Source organism: Salvia miltiorrhiza, chromosome 1 (assembly GCF_028751815.1).
Source record: "Salvia miltiorrhiza cultivar Shanhuang (shh) chromosome 1, IMPLAD_Smil_shh, whole genome shotgun sequence".
In the NCBI taxonomy this organism is placed as follows: domain Eukaryota; kingdom Viridiplantae; phylum Streptophyta; class Magnoliopsida; order Lamiales; family Lamiaceae; genus Salvia; species Salvia miltiorrhiza.
In genome coordinates, this window is record NC_080387.1 from 61,967,083 (window position 1) to 61,982,251 (window position 15,169).

A 15,169-nucleotide genomic window follows, 5' to 3' on the forward strand; every position below is an offset into this window, starting at 1 on the left:
AAAATCATTTCCGGTGGTCTCTCTCCGGCCACCTTTTGGAAATTTTATCTCTCACAGACCACCCTCTCTCTCCGGTGGTCTCTCTCCGGCGGTCTCACAGAACACACGAACACATACCCATAGCAATACCTACATCATTTCCCAGATCTAGCAAAATTGAGTCCGGCGCATGGGCAGAGAACCACCATGGCCAGAGATCTGTCCGCCGCCACCACCAGCGCCCACTTCCTTCTCTATTCTCTCCCTGTCTCCAGCGACAACCGCACCACCCTCTGTAAATATGCCACCCCACCCCAACAACCAAAACCAGAAATCCCTAAATTATTTGAGCAGATCTGCCCGCGGTGGAAGGCAGCGCAGGAGGAGGCGCGAAGCGGCGTTGGAGTCGGTGAAGACGGAATCGTGAGGCGGCGCGAGTTGCGTTGGCGGCGGAGACGCGAGGCGGAGCAGGAGGTGTTGGAGTCGGTGGAAGGTAGAGGGGTGAGATGAACGGTGGTGCGGAGGTGTTGGAGTCCGGCGCAGTGGTGGCTCTATTTGTTCGGCCGAAGAAAATGGTTGTAGAGGCGGTGAAGGTGGAGAGGTGGGAAGCGGTGGAAGAGGATGGCGGTGGAGGCGGCGGAGGTGCGAGGCAGTAGAAGGCGGTGAGATGGGGGGAGATGATTTTCAGATGGAGGCGGTGAGAGGAGAGAGGGGGGAGATGATTTTCAGACGATTGAGAGAGAAGATAGAGAGAGGCAGGTGGGGTTGAGACGAGAGAGAGAGAGAGAGAGAGAGAGATGGGCAGATAGGTTGGTTGGTGGGAGGAGAGAGGCTTAATTAAATGCTTAATTGAGTCCTAATTAATGCCAAAAAAGGAAATGAGACTTGTTACGTGGGACGGCTCAAAAAGGAATACGGGACTTGAATATTCGGACGGAGGGAGTAACTTTTTATCAGAACCCTTTTTTTTCATGTACCAGTAGTTCTTTTTGAAATATTCATTACATGGTATAAAGTTGATGAAATAAATTGTTTTAGTAGAGATGCATATACCTGAAATATTCAAGTAATTGATATAATTAATGTTCTAGGTTGGTGAAAGCATAAAATTAAAAATTTTACGCCGATTCTCGTGAGTACTAATATTTTTATACAAAGTGACCATTTATAACTAGATGGTTGTATTGAAATTTGAATGATGTGGGAAAATGACAATGTATTGTTTATACAAAATAAATCAGACTAATGCTATTTCGAATTTAAATTCGTAGTGGCCATGTGTTATAAGTTTTAACTATAACTGAATAGAATCGCATGTGAAACATTGAATCTGCCGGCCATGCCGGATTTCAGTATATACCAATTAATTATATAGTGCATTAAAAATATTTTTGTGATTGTATATTATAAATTTATATTTTTTTTGAGGGAAATTATAAATTTATATTTATTGTCAAATTGATATGTGTGATATATAAGTCTCGCGAGTGATTTTGAATTACATAGACATACTGATTTGCGACGAGAACGATTTATTCTAATCTTTTAAGAAATTCGAAAGTATACCGTTGAAGGCAGCTTCCAGATGCAGAACCATTCAATCTTAAACAATTAATTCAAAGGTTCACTGTTTAATTCATACTTTCTTAGCATCTTTCCAATTATTAAACATAACACCATAGAAATAATCAATGAAATTTGGACCGTAATAGAAACCCCCAGCTGTAAATAGATCCAAATGAGAAGCTGTTTAATTTAACTTATTTAATCAATTCAATCGAGCTCAATATAAAACTTATCAATGTTGAGACATTTCTTCCTTTATTTTAACTTTTTTGTCAATATTTTCTAATTATATTTGAACCAAGTCAAATCTACGAAGTCTATTTTTATAACTACGTGAAAGTGTAGTCTAAAAACTCAAACTATTATGATGCTTTGTATCCAATAAGTACAAATTATTCTATAGTAACAATTTTGAGTTTAAAGTATTAGTGTGGTTTCAATTTTAAATTTTATTTTAGGTATTTATAAAATCAGACCTTATAAATATAACTCGATTCAACTACTTTTATTTCTATATTTGAATCAGATCAGATTTATGAGATCCGATTTTATAAATACTTAAAATATCGTCTAAAAGGGAATTACACTGATACTTTTGGTCCAAATTTGTACGTAGCTTTTATTCTTATATACCGACAAGTCTACAAGACTACAACCATTATTATTTAAAAAGCTAATTACTAGATTTATCTCACCCTTTACATATTTTATCAACTACATCCTAAATTTAAAAATTTATCAAATCCATCTAAATCTTTTTAATTATATCAATTTTATCATTAAAATTCTTTTTGACGATTGAATTGTGAAATAACATTTTGAAACATGTTATTTACAAAATAACAAGTCACCCTCTAACATTCAAATAATTACGATTCAATCTACAAAAATGAATTCGGATTGAAAAGATTGAGATAGCCTGACATAAATCATAGAATGGGCAAATATTGGATAGGTTTCATATTTTTTTTTTGATATGCATTTTCAGTCACCAAATAGTACAATTTTAAAAGACTCAATATATGAAAATATCCACTATTTAGTAAAATAAAAAATATCCAATAACATAAAAACTTAAAATTCAATCACTTTTTCTATAAAAAGTCAAATTTGTTCCTATCATAATTTTTAGGGGAAATAGCACAAAAATCCTCGTGATTTCGCGAAATTCGCATATTTCCCTTGACCTTCAAAAGGTAGTGATAAAATTCTTAATCGTTGCTCCGATTCTCGTTTTTCCCTTAAGTGACGTTTTCTGGTCATTAATTAGATGACGTGTCACCAACGTGGCACACTTATGATGAGTAGATTAATTAGGAGCTAAACGACGTCGTTTTGCGTCTAACATAATAGCGTCAAAATCCCTGAAGTTTGGCGCGATTCTCGTTTTTCCCTTGACCTTAAAATGATGTTTTATCGCCGTTTTGCTGAGCTTCTTCTTGAGGGTGTCTGGTTTGGTTGAGAGAACAAGGCGGTCGGCGATTGTGTGCCGTTGTCTGACTTAGGGCAGAGTTGAGAGAGATGAGGGAGGCTAGGGTCGGCGGTGTCGCTGCTGCCCAGCCAAGGGTGGATGGGAGAGGACAAAGAGGGAGATTCAGAGGGTGTTTCAGCTTGTGTGTCTGTGGCGGCCGAAGAAGAAGAGAGAAGAGGGGATTTGTAAAGAGAGAAGAGAGGGATTACCGGGAGAGAATCACAAATATGATGCATGTATCAGTGTGTGATACATATTACTCAACCCTCATGGCTGAAGTTTCCGGCGGGATGATGGAGACGAAGACATGAATTGGGAATTTTTGGTCTCAAGAACCCTAATTTGAGAATGAATTTAAGTTTGCCCTGATTTTTTCAATTGGATTTCATTAAATCCCCTAATTAGATATAAAACTACATCGTTTTACGTGATCTCTTAAACTATGTCGTTTGCTTCGCCGGAAATTTAATCCTATGTGGATTTCCGACAACTATGTCATCATAATTTTAAGGGCCGATCAAATTTAAGGGAAAAATAAGAATCGAGATTAAGTTCAAGGATTTTATTACTACCTTTTTGAAAGTCAAGGGAAATATGCGAATTTCGCGAAACAACAAGGATTTTGGTGCTATTTCCCCTAATTTTAATACAATTTCTTTTATTTCTCTTCTCACTCTATTGTCTTTATTCTTTCTCTGAATTATCATTTAACTTCGAGTTGAACTATATCAAGAATCTCCATCTAGTTCGCGCCAATTGGGTTGGTGAACATGCTCAACACCGGCGGTACGATCAAACTAGTGACATACTATAATGAATGCGCGAAGTCTGCGAAGGTCTGAATGAAGGGAATCGAAGAGATGAAGATATACACGTAAGATTAAAATGCCATTTATTTTAAGATAATGAAACGTATCTTAATTGGTAAGACGTTTTTCTCTAACTAATAAGTGAAGGGTTCGAGTCATGGAATTAGGGAGGAAATGAGAAATTATTATGAATATTTTTACAAAAAAAATTAAATAAATAAATAATTCCACTCATTTTAAAAACAGATTTAAGTTTCTACCAATAAAAGGGGCGGAGCGATATCCGGGTACTGAATCATCACTCCTCTCCTGTCTTCTACTTCTCTCACTTCCCCCACTACTCTGTGTATTGTGTGCGTATGCATACGTATTGATCGTGGCCGAACCCTGAGAGCAATCTAATCTCTCATGGACAATTTTATACCAGCGGAGTTCGATTTGGACAACAAGGATAGGTCGGATGAGGCGCTGAAGAAGTGGCGGCAAGCCGTAGGGACGCTGGTGAAGAACCGGCGGAGAAGGTTCCGGTACGCCGCCGATCTTGAGAAGCGATCCGAAGCCAAGGAGCAGCTCAAGAGACTCAGTGTAAGTATATTCATGGTTTCTCGTTCTGTGCTCTTCTAAATCTCGCCGGAGGGTTTAACCATAAGGTGTTTGTTTTGTTTAACCTTTTATTTGTGGAGCAGTATAGCTCACTTTTTTATTTTCATTTTAATTTCCATTTCCATTTTGGAATTGCACTGGATACTTCATCAATTTTTTCCGGATCGGAAGGCGGAAAGTGTTTTTTGCTTAATCTTTCAAAAAATATTATTTTCTGATAATTGAAATTCCCGAGGATCTACAGAAAGAGAAGTTTTTTGTAGGCAAAGCGATTGATTGCGTAAAGTGCAAAAATTATAAGATTAAATGTAGTTTATTTTGGTTGTTAGGCAACGATAATTTGGTTATAATTGTTAATTTATTTATTGGATTCGTAAAGCAAAAAAGAACTTATCTCTTTGTTTCCTTCTGCGTGTAAAAGGATCAGTTGGTAGAGGTCCAGAGGTCTGTATACTGTAGGGTTTGTTTGGTTCTTTCTGCAAAGGGTATTACTGGAATTTGGATACATGTATTATGTATATTAGTAAAATTTCCATTTATTTTCAACTTTCAATTGGACGAGATTTGACTTTGTCAAATGTATTTTCCTTCGGGAATAAAAAGCATATTCTCAAATACGCATAAAAGTATTGTCTACTGCTGCCTTCAAACTATATGCTCTCTTTAGCTTAATTACAGTCCATTCTCTTTGTTTTGGACGCTCCTTGAATAAATCATGTTTTAAGTATTTAATACTAATATTTTGCGGGTCCAGCTTACTACTACTACATCGATATGTATTGTTTTTTTTTTTATGAAGTAAACATTAACAACTCTATATGCTATATTTAATTCTATTAAATAAGACCATTATATGAAGATTAGTAATGTTTTTCTGCTTTTTCGCTGTTGTTTTTACTTAAAATCAAAAAACTAATTTCACTGCATAACAGAGAGAGGAGAACGAGGGAATAGTCATTGAGCGGCCTTTGAATGTGCAATGGCTTTTGGGAATTGTAGTTTGTCTTTTCAATTATGACCTTTTCTGTTGTACTTACTATTTTCAGCATAGTCGGCTAAAGGTCTTTTACATGGAATTGACCCTGCTAACAAGATGTGCCTTTTATTTCACTTTTCCTTCTTCACCAACAACTGGAGTCTAATGGGTTATGAGATGTTTAAATGAGGGTCTACACAAAATTAGTTCTGAACAAGTATGTGGACCCTAGAAATTTAGATAAGACTTTTTCCGGGGACTGGTAAGCTGTGATGGGCCTTGCGGCCATTGCACATGGGTTGATTTAATGCTCCCCTTGGCAAAATGTAGGAAATACAAGTCACAAATTTATTTGAGTAAATAAACGCAGCAATAATTCTGCTCATATGTTTTTTCCTTTTTTTGAGAGAATCACATGTCTTTTCCATTCTGCTTACATATTACCTACATTTATGAAAATGTAAACAGTTGCTGGCAAATTGAAAGATATGTAGACAAGGTCGTTTTTATGTTTACGTACTCAAATTTCAGTTTGTCTACAAAAGTTTCATTTAATTTACATTTGGTGACCAATGACCATCCCCAAGGGCAGGATCAAATTTAACTATGTCCATAAGCCATAATCGATCTTTCAAGTTTATTATCGGTCAACTGATTGGTCTTGGATTAAATATGGGGTTATTGTAAGCACACATACTTGGGGTGAATTTGGTACGGATTAATGGTAGCTACATCAGTGTATTTCACTTGGTTAAAATCTACGAACCCAGCCTTGAATAGACAAATGTTATGTTCTGGTATTCTTTGTGTCTTGTTGATTTCTGTTCATAATACTTTTATGAGTTTCCTATGTTGCATCACCATAGATTCATAATTACCTTCATGGCCCATTCTGTACCTGATGATACTTTTCTTGTTATCTACCAGGAAAAGATTCGTATTTCTTTCCTTACTCTAACGGCAGCCCTCAGGTTTCTTAACGGTAATGCTTATGTTGTTTTGCCAGTTATAATGCTCAATATTTGGTTATGATTCAACATATGCACATATTTTTCTGATGTCTGTCTTCTTTCACTGTAGGTGCACCTATTAAAAAAACTCATCCTGAACCATCGGAAGAAGATATAGAAAAGGATATTCAAAATGGGCTTCAGGAAGAAGCTAAACTTGCAGGCTTTAAAATCCACCCTGATAAACTTGGATCTCTTGTTGCTTCTTATGACATTAAGACCTTAACTAAACTAAAAGGCGCTGATGGACTTGCTGATAGATTGAATGTTTCACTGGAAAAAGGAGTGAACTCAACTGATGTGCCTGCAAGGCAAAATATATATGGCGTCAATCGCTACACTGAGAAACCTTCTAAAGGTTTTTGGGTGTTTGTATGGGAGGCTTTGCATGACTTGACACTTATTATACTTATCGTTTGCGCTGTAGTGTCTATTGGAGTAGGGCTTGCTACTGAAGGGTGGCCAAAGGGCACGTATGATGGTTTGGGAATTATCGTTAGCATACTTCTGGTGGTCATGGTTACTGCAATTAGTGATTACAAGCAATCATTACAGTTCAAAGAGTTGGATAAGGAGAAAAAGAAGATTTTTATCAATGTCACTAGGGATGGAGTTCGACAGAAAGTCTCTATATATGATTTGGTCGTTGGAGATATTGTTATTCTGTCCATCGGAGACCATGTTCCAGCAGATGGAATTTTCATATCTGGGTTTGACTTGTTGATTGATCAGTCAAGTTTGACTGGTGAAAGTGTGCCAATAAACATATACGAAAAAAGACCATTTCTTCTTGCAGGAACGAAAGTTCAAGATGGGTTTGGTAAAATGTTGGTGACTACAGTTGGAATGAGAACCGAATGGGGAAAGTTGATGGAAACTCTAAGTGAGTGTGGTGATGATGAGACCCCTCTGCAGGTCAAGCTAAACGGTGTTGCAACAATTATTGGTAAAATTGGACTTTGCTTTGCTGTTTTGACTTTCCTAGTCTTGACTGTCAGGTTTTTGATTGAGAAGGGACTTCGCAATGAAATTACCCAATGGGGCTCTAGTGATGCTCTGCAGCTTTTGAACTACTTCGCTACTGCAGTGACCATTATTGTTGTTGCAGTTCCTGAGGGATTGCCCCTTGCAGTTACACTTAGTCTTGCCTTCGCAATGAAGCAATTAATGAAGGACAAGGCACTGGTAAGGCATTTGTCAGCCTGTGAAACGATGGGTTCTGCTACGTGCATTTGTACTGATAAAACAGGTACATTAACCACAAACCATATGGTAGTCAGTAAAATATGGCTTTCTGGAAAATCAAAGGAGGTTGATGCCAGTGGACACAAGGATGCATTAGATAGCTATATATCAGAACAAGTTTTATCCGTTCTCTTGCAAGGAATATTTAACAATACAGGAGCCGAGGTTGTCAATGATAAAGATGGAAAAAGGTCAATTCTGGGTACACCAACGGAGTCAGCGATTCTAGAATATGGATTGCTTCTAGGTGATTTTGTGGAGCAACGCCAAGTCTGTAAGATATTGAAGGTTGAACCTTTTAATTCTGAAAAGAAAAAGATGTCTGTTCTTGCATCAATTCAAGATGGCAAGACGCGAGCTTTCTGCAAAGGTGCTTCAGAGATTATATTAAAAGCGTGCAGCAGGGTAATTAATGCTGATGGGGAGATTGTCGAGATGTCAGAAGATCAAGTAAGTTCTATCTCGGATATCATCAATGGGTTTGCCAATGAAGCTTTACGTACTCTCTGCTTAGCATTTAAGGACATTGACGAAGATTCTCCCAAGGATAGTATCCCTGATAGTGGCTATACTCTGATTGCAATAGTGGGAATAAAGGATCCGGTTCGCCCTGGTGTGAGGGAAGCAGTTAAAATCTGTTTAGATGCTGGCATTGCTGTGCGCATGGTTACTGGTGATAATATTAATACAGCTAAAGCTATTGCTAGAGAGTGTGGAATACTTAAAGATGGGGATGTTGCTATAGAAGGTCCAGAGTTTCGCACTCTGAGTACCGAGCAGATGAAGGAGCTAATACCAAAACTAAAGGTGGATAACAAATATATCCATCTTTCTGCAGAATAACTAAATCTATTTTTTAAAATCATGATTTGAAGTGCCAATATCTTGTGATTAGGTAATGGCGCGGTCTTCACCAACAGACAAGCATCTTCTAGTGAAGACGTCAAGAAATGAGCTTGGAGAGGTCGTTGCAGTTACTGGCGATGGGACAAATGATGCTCCAGCTATGCATGAGGCAGACATTGGACTTGCTATGGGCATTGCAGGAACAGAGGTCTGATTACTATCTTTGCCACAAATGACTGTTTAAGTAGTGAACACACGGTTTCATGCATTTCTATATTTCGTATTTCCTCAAAAAGAATTCCTTTCCTATTCTTTCTCCCAAAATACAATCCAATACATTCATGTTTCCAATATTTTTCTTTCTGATGCATCACTTTTTTGTGGTAAATATCACATGGACATTTCTTGACATTTGGATGCTGAACGATGGCAAAACCGTTTTAAATGTTTAAGTTCATTGATATAACCTCTAATCACCCATCAAACAATTCAACCAGGTTGCGAAAGAAAGTGCAGATGTGATTGTGCTAGACGACAACTTCTCAACAATTGTAAATGTTGCGAAATGGGGACGCTCAGTGTACATCAATATTCAGAAATTCGTTCAATTCCAGCTGACTGTCAACATTGTTGCTCTTATGATCAACTTCATTTCTGCTTGTGCATCGGGTAACTTTTTGTCATTCTGCATCCTCATTTTCTCCTAAATCGAGCACTTACTTTCCGTGAAACCGCGGCATGACCCTGATTTTTCCTTTGCCGTCCCATCAGGATCAGCTCCCCTCACGGCTGTGCAGCTGCTTTGGGTGAACCTAATAATGGACACTCTAGGTGCACTTGCCCTGGCCACTGAACCACCAAACGATGGCCTGATGCAGAGGCCTCCTGTACGAAGAAACGAAAGTTTCATAACCAGGACAATGTGGAGGAATATATTCGGGCAGAGCATCTATCAGTTGGTTGTTCTACTTGTCCTCAATTTCATCGGGAAGCAAATATTGGGACTCTCAGGTTCTAATGCCACTGATGTGCTCAATACATTCATCTTCAACACCTTTGTCTTCTGTCAGGTAACTGTTTCTCTATTTTTCTTCACGTCGTTAAACAGTGCAGAATTATGAATTTCATGTTTCTTGGGTACATCCAGGTGTTCAATGAAATCAACAGTCGTGACATTGAGAAGATCAACATCTTTCGTGGGCTGATTGGAAACTGGATATTCATAGGGATCATCGTGGCCACGGTAGTCTTCCAAGTCATCATAGTCGAGTTTCTGGGAGCGTTTGCCAGCACCGTACCATTGAACTGGGAGCTGTGGCTACTCAGTATTGCACTGGGCTCTGTGGGCATGCCTATCGCTGTAGTCTTGAAGTGCATTCCTGTCAAGAATGACACGACTGCTACACAGCACGACGGCTATGATCCGCTCCCAACTGGTCCAGAACTTGCTTAAAACACCATATTTTTCCAGCTCAGACTTGAATGGAGTTTTTTCAGTATCCATTTTTGGCCCGCTGACACTTTCTTAATGGTTTTCTTTGAGGTCTTTTAATAAGGTATGAACGAAAAAAGATTTTTACAGATAATCGAACACGTTTGTGAAGTTGAAACCATGTTTGCATTGGTGCTGACTTAGAATTGTACATCATTTCGAAACTATGGGTATTTTTTTGAGTGCAAATTTTCCGATCTTTGCTCATCATATTCAAATTTGAAGCGTGATCTGCTGTTGAATCTCTACCTTGAATTCGAACTATTGCGTATACTATTCAAGTTTCTTGTTTTGTATCCGATGTTCTGGTTGGTTTGCTTTGTTATAAATCCAGAATTTTGCGACTAAAAATAAGCTTACATTTCTAAACTCGTCTACTAGTCTGATTCTTGGCAAAACATAATGCAAAGTGGCACTGCAAAAAAATCAACTCTATATCTAAACTATCTAAAGCTGATTTTGCACAACAATGTGCAAGCACTGCTCTCTAAGTCTCTTGTAGTTGCAAATACAACAATAGCCTCTATATTCCTACTGAACGTAAGATAGGATTACGTGCACTCGGGCACAAAGAATAGCACGGCGAGTGCTCATTTGTGTCTCCTCTTTGACTCTCCATAGGCGACGACCCCCATGACTGTCATGGTGTAACCAGCAATACCAATGAAGGTGACTGGATTTCGGAAGATGAGGATTGAGATGACAACGGCCACAGCACCTTTAGCATTGCCTAAAACCTGATCAGAATGGGGCAAGTACAGTAAAGCTTCAGATGGATAAGCAAATATGACAGAGCGATGTGAGTTCCGTATAAGTTAGCAATTCTTGTTAAACTCAGCTAATTTTATCACATCACTCGTATTATCTTTCAAATACACAATCATATGTATTGTTAATATTAAAAAGTAAACGCCCCTAAGAGGAACGTATTCCGTGCAATCTATCCATACACACAATTTGGTCGAGGGAGACAAACCTGGAGTGTTAGAGCACTTGTATGCTTAGTCACCAGGAAATTGCACAAGTTCGCTCCATAAGCCATTGTTGAATTGACAAAAAGAAGAATCCACATGAATTTATGTTCCTTTCCAAGTGCGACGACTAAGTTAAATACGTCAGGTTCCATTACAAGCGCAGCAGGGAGCAAAACTACAACAGCAATTGGAGCCATATACAGCATCAAATTCATGGAGTTCAGCTTTTCCCTGCAATGACGAGTCAGTTTATTGTAAGCTGGTAGTCAACTATGCTTTGAGAAAGAGAAGATGAACTCAAACAAAGAGCAACGATTATCAAAAGTAAGGATACAAGTACAACACATATTAGTATTTCTATTAAGACAATCAGCTAGACTATATGTTGCTTCTCCTTCAGATTCATATTCTGTTGATGATGGAAGAAAATAAAATGAGAACTGGTATAGACTTTACTGCCAAAAGCTTCTTTTTTAGCTGGAAGAAGTCATACAAGAAAAGCAAAAACAATAGTCAAGAAAATATTTTAGCAGATATTATGATTAGTTAATTACCCTTCACTGGAAAGAAGAACCCCCTGAAGCACTGACTTGAAGGCTCTCGCTGCAGTTGCACTTATACACATGATAAATCCATATAGATGGAAGCTGGGCTCACCCTACAAGAGACGAGAAACTAATGCGATTTCAGAAACCAGAAATCAAGTTTGAGTAGGAAGCAATCGCTAGTAGAGATGCCATCAACCAAAGATAGTGCTTTAGACTAAATTCAAATTATATATTATGATCAGTATCATTAAGGGAGCAAAGAAAGTAGCTCGAGCACGTTAGCAACTTCTGCAAATTTACAGGCAGTAGATAGAAACTGCACAATGAATTGTGAATGCCACCCCCTAGAGATATGCAACTGAGGTAAAATCGACATGTATGAGCACTGCAAACAATGTAGCTCTAAAAATCGTTAAAATTTTAGATCAATTAGTTTTTTTATAAGCAGCAATTAGACAAACAAACATCCAACCGTAATAATTAATAAATCAAGAAAAGTAATAAGATGATAGATCTGGCCTTAATTTCTAAACTGAACAGCCAAAATTAGTAACAAAGTGAGATATCCAACAAGAGGAAAATGAAAATCAAATTTTGTTATTAATAAGGATACATCAATATGCAGATCTAACATAAAAGAAGCAATCAAATCCACAAATCTCATAATATGACGCAGCAAAACAAACACAGAAATTCAAATCTTCATCAGATCAAGCAAAAAACTCATACATACCCCACTAGCAATGACGACGCCAGCTACCACAGGCACGAGGCAGGTATACGTAGCCCAGGCCTCCCGGTTCCGCGTCATGAGATACGCAAATAGCGCGGTGAAGAACGGCGTGGTAGCGCCGACGGCCTGATTGAAGGAGACCGGCAGGTACCTGAGGGAGATGTTGCCGCCGACGACGGAGGCGCAGAAGACGACGCTGAGGGTGGCGATTCGGAGGAATTGGGAACGGGATTTGACGCGCTGGACGGGGACGAGCTTGAGGAAGATGATGGAGATGTAGCTGAGGATGGCGCAGGCGGACATGTGGCACATTGTGAGGAAGATGGGGAAGGAGAAACCATAGTTGGAGAGGAGGTATTTGTTGAGGAGGAGGACGCCGATGTTGGTCGAGTACCACAGGATTACGAGGCTGCTGATGAACACAGCGTCTTTCTTAGATGACATTGTTTATATTGTGCGTGTGTGTGAGAGAGAGAGGCTCTCGGATTTGGATTGAGGGTGTGTAATTGGATTTTTCATTTCACGTTCGACATTGTTGAATTTTTTCTGGTGGTTGATGGATTCGTGTAAATTCTGTAATTGCAGGATTGATTAATTAATTAATATTAAGAGTGTGTGTGATCAGATCAGATGTTTGTGTGTGTGTTTTGGTGCGTGTGCTTGGGAATTTCTGTTACAATGTTATTGTTGTATAGGTGGAGGCGATGGAGTGTGCCTACTGTGAGTGTGTGTGTGTGAGAGAGAGAAGACAGGGATGGAGAAATCAGACATCGCATTGGGCTGTGAGAAAATGAGAAAACAATTATTAAATTGAGGTTTTTTATAAAAGAAAAAGTAAAAAGAATCCCTTGAGAGCACAAAACGCAGACTAAGGGCACGAAACTCGAAAAGAGATCGTTAAACAAAGAAACCTGAAGACACTAGTGATCCCATAAATCAGGATAGTCGTCCATCTCATCTGACCAACGTCTATGAACTATGTTATTCATTGCATTCATGCTATCACTATTGCTATAATCAACCACAAAGTTCCTCGGATTGTAGCCCATTTCCCCTGCACTCCTGAGGCGACCTTTTATGCTACCTTCCGGAACTGCTTGCATGGGCTCACTTCCCATGCCCTTTCCCGTGCCCTTTGGGCGGCCACGTCCCCGCTTGGTCGTCTTGTCCGAGAGTAATTGCATCCCCTGACTAACCTGCTCCTCTAACCGACTAATGCGACTAGTAATATTGTCCGGCCCAAGAGCGGACAAATCCTTGTTACCTTCATGCGAAACACCCCCGCTTTTGTCCAAAGTTGGGTCACGTTCGAGAGCAACAACAGTTTCATCAATAATCGGTTTGTTCACACCCGTGCCATCCGGAGCCTCCATCTCCAAAGTTTCCTCCACATCAGAGTCCTCCTCGTTAATGACCAAGTCACTATCTATAATCACATCTTTATTCCCCTGAATCGGAACCAGTATTTTGTCCAACAAATCCGGCTCAGATAAATGAACCCCGAAAGACGGTCCAGAAATAGGATCCACGCCCGTATCCAAACAAGTCTCCGCATTATTCTCCAAGTCCAGAGCCTGAAATGCATTTCGTGTCTCGACAGACTCTTTCTGAAGAACCGGAACAACAATCTGTTTTTTTACCGCCTGTTCGGCGATCTTTGACCAAGCCGCAGCAGGTTTAGCTGCCGATTCCGTCGGAGCAACCTGCTGCTGCTTCTTCAAAGTGGCAGTCTCTGGCTGCACCGGCTTCCAAGTTAGTTGTTGTTGGACATTTATATTTGCAGCCTGTTCATTCGAGGTAATCGTCGCCTGCCAATGCGGCCCATTGTTAGCCTTGTCATTGACAGTGTCATTCTGTTCACCCATCCCCCCAAACTTCGACTTGCGGCATCTATCGGGGTAGTGTCCCGTAATCTTGCAACGACCACAATAAAGAGGGAGATTTTCGAAAACAAACTCAATATGAAAAGAAAAATCCTCCATATCAATAAGAAGAGTATTAGGAAGAGGGTGAGACATATCTATTTCAACAAGAATACGGGCGAAATGTCCAAAATCTCTACCTGCCGAAGCACCATCGATCTTTAGAGGATGACCCAAGTAACGACCAATTCCAGAGATAATTTGTGGATTCCAATACTCGATAGGAAGATAATGAATTCGCACCCAAACATTAGCCAAGGGAGAGTTTTCTTTGAATGGATCAAAGTTGCGAGTCCACTCTCGGAGCCGAAGAAGACCCTTTGACAGCTCCCAGATCACCTTTGCCTTTGCCGTAGCTTTATCAGTCGCTGTAGTAAAACGGAGCGTGTAAAATCCCTTTCCCAGCGGAATCAGTTGCCAGTCAGAATTTATACCCCAAATCTGTTGAAGCTCCGACTTCAACTCCATAGTTGAACGTGGCTTATCGCCTTTCCCCAGCAGAAGTCGTCCTGTTAGTGCATGCTCAAAAGCTTGGACCTCCTTTAAATATAAAGCCTTAGGAATTTTGAGAGAGAATTGATCTCCTTCCTTCGTTGGACGCAAATCATGAAAAACATGAGCAGCTAAATCTTGCCGTTTAACGGGTCGCTTAACAGTAGCACTAGCATAAGAAATCCTAGCGTTATCGGCCACGCTAGGATTTACAGAATTCCTATCAACTGCCGTGCAATCGGCATCACAAGGTTTTGTGGCCGATGTCTTCCCAGCGGCATCCTGGGCCTCAGTAGTCTTCACCACGCTGTTACCAACCGTGGCAGGTATAGACCGAGCGGAAGAAGATGAAGGTTTAGGGTGTTCAAAATTCGCAGAAACAGAGGGGAGATTTAGGAATCCCTTATCTTGAGTTCCGGCTGACGAGGTGGCCCGAGCAGCCGAATGAGTCATGGAGTTAAAGCTTGAGGGAGGAGTTCTTGAAGCTCCCTTATCATGAGCTC

General features: G+C 39.7%; 3 protein-coding genes across 4 annotated transcripts in view; 1 reads left to right on the top strand and 2 right to left on the bottom strand.

The window, feature by feature from the left end:
* The window catches only part of LOC131001622 (H/ACA ribonucleoprotein complex subunit 4), an 806,367-nt gene that overhangs the window by 495,839 nt on the left and 295,359 nt on the right, over positions 1-15,169 (bottom strand). The gene's annotated exons all lie outside the window — the stretch shown is intronic.
* Positions 4,075-10,207, top strand: LOC131001500 (putative calcium-transporting ATPase 11, plasma membrane-type). The gene is made up of 7 exons (XM_057927892.1): positions 4,075-4,410; positions 6,332-6,386; positions 6,485-8,466; positions 8,555-8,713; positions 9,003-9,174; positions 9,277-9,575; positions 9,653-10,207. The coding sequence occupies exons 1-7, from the start codon at positions 4,234-4,236 to the stop codon at positions 9,956-9,958; spliced, it is 3,150 nt and encodes a 1,049-aa protein (XP_057783875.1). The 5' UTR covers positions 4,075-4,233; the 3' UTR covers positions 9,959-10,207.
* Positions 10,334-13,057, bottom strand: LOC131002043 (UDP-URONIC ACID TRANSPORTER 1-like). The gene is made up of 4 exons (XM_057928716.1): positions 12,253-13,057; positions 11,526-11,629; positions 10,974-11,202; positions 10,334-10,734 (listed from the first exon to the last, which is right to left on the bottom strand). Exons 1-4 carry the CDS (start codon positions 12,694-12,696, stop codon positions 10,588-10,590), a joined length of 924 nt encoding a protein of 307 aa, XP_057784699.1. The 5' UTR covers positions 12,697-13,057; the 3' UTR covers positions 10,334-10,587.

What these genes read in the sequence shown, in the direction of transcription:
- LOC131001500 (XM_057927892.1), top strand. Translation starts at nt 4,234, where the DNA reads ATGGACAATTTTATACCAGCGGAGTTCGATTTGGACAACAAGGATAGG. An exon ending in AGCCCTCAGGTTTCTTAACG is followed by an intron (nt 6,387 to 6,484) that starts GTAATGCTTATG and finishes CTTTCACTGTAG; the next exon opens with GTGCACCTATTAAAAAAACT. An exon ending in TGGGCATTGCAGGAACAGAG is followed by an intron (nt 8,714 to 9,002) that starts GTCTGATTACTA and finishes CAATTCAACCAG; the next exon opens with GTTGCGAAAGAAAGTGCAGA.
- LOC131002043 (XM_057928716.1), bottom strand. Translation starts at nt 12,696, where the DNA reads ATGTCATCTAAGAAAGACGCTGTGTTCATCAGCAGCCTCGTAATCCTG. An exon ending in GCGTCGTCATTGCTAGTGGG is followed by an intron (nt 11,630 to 12,252) that starts GTATGTATGAGT and finishes CGTCTCTTGTAG; the next exon opens with GGTGAGCCCAGCTTCCATCT. An exon ending in GTTCTTCTTTCCAGTGAAGG is followed by an intron (nt 11,203 to 11,525) that starts GTAATTAACTAA and finishes TCGTCATTGCAG; the next exon opens with GGAAAAGCTGAACTCCATGA.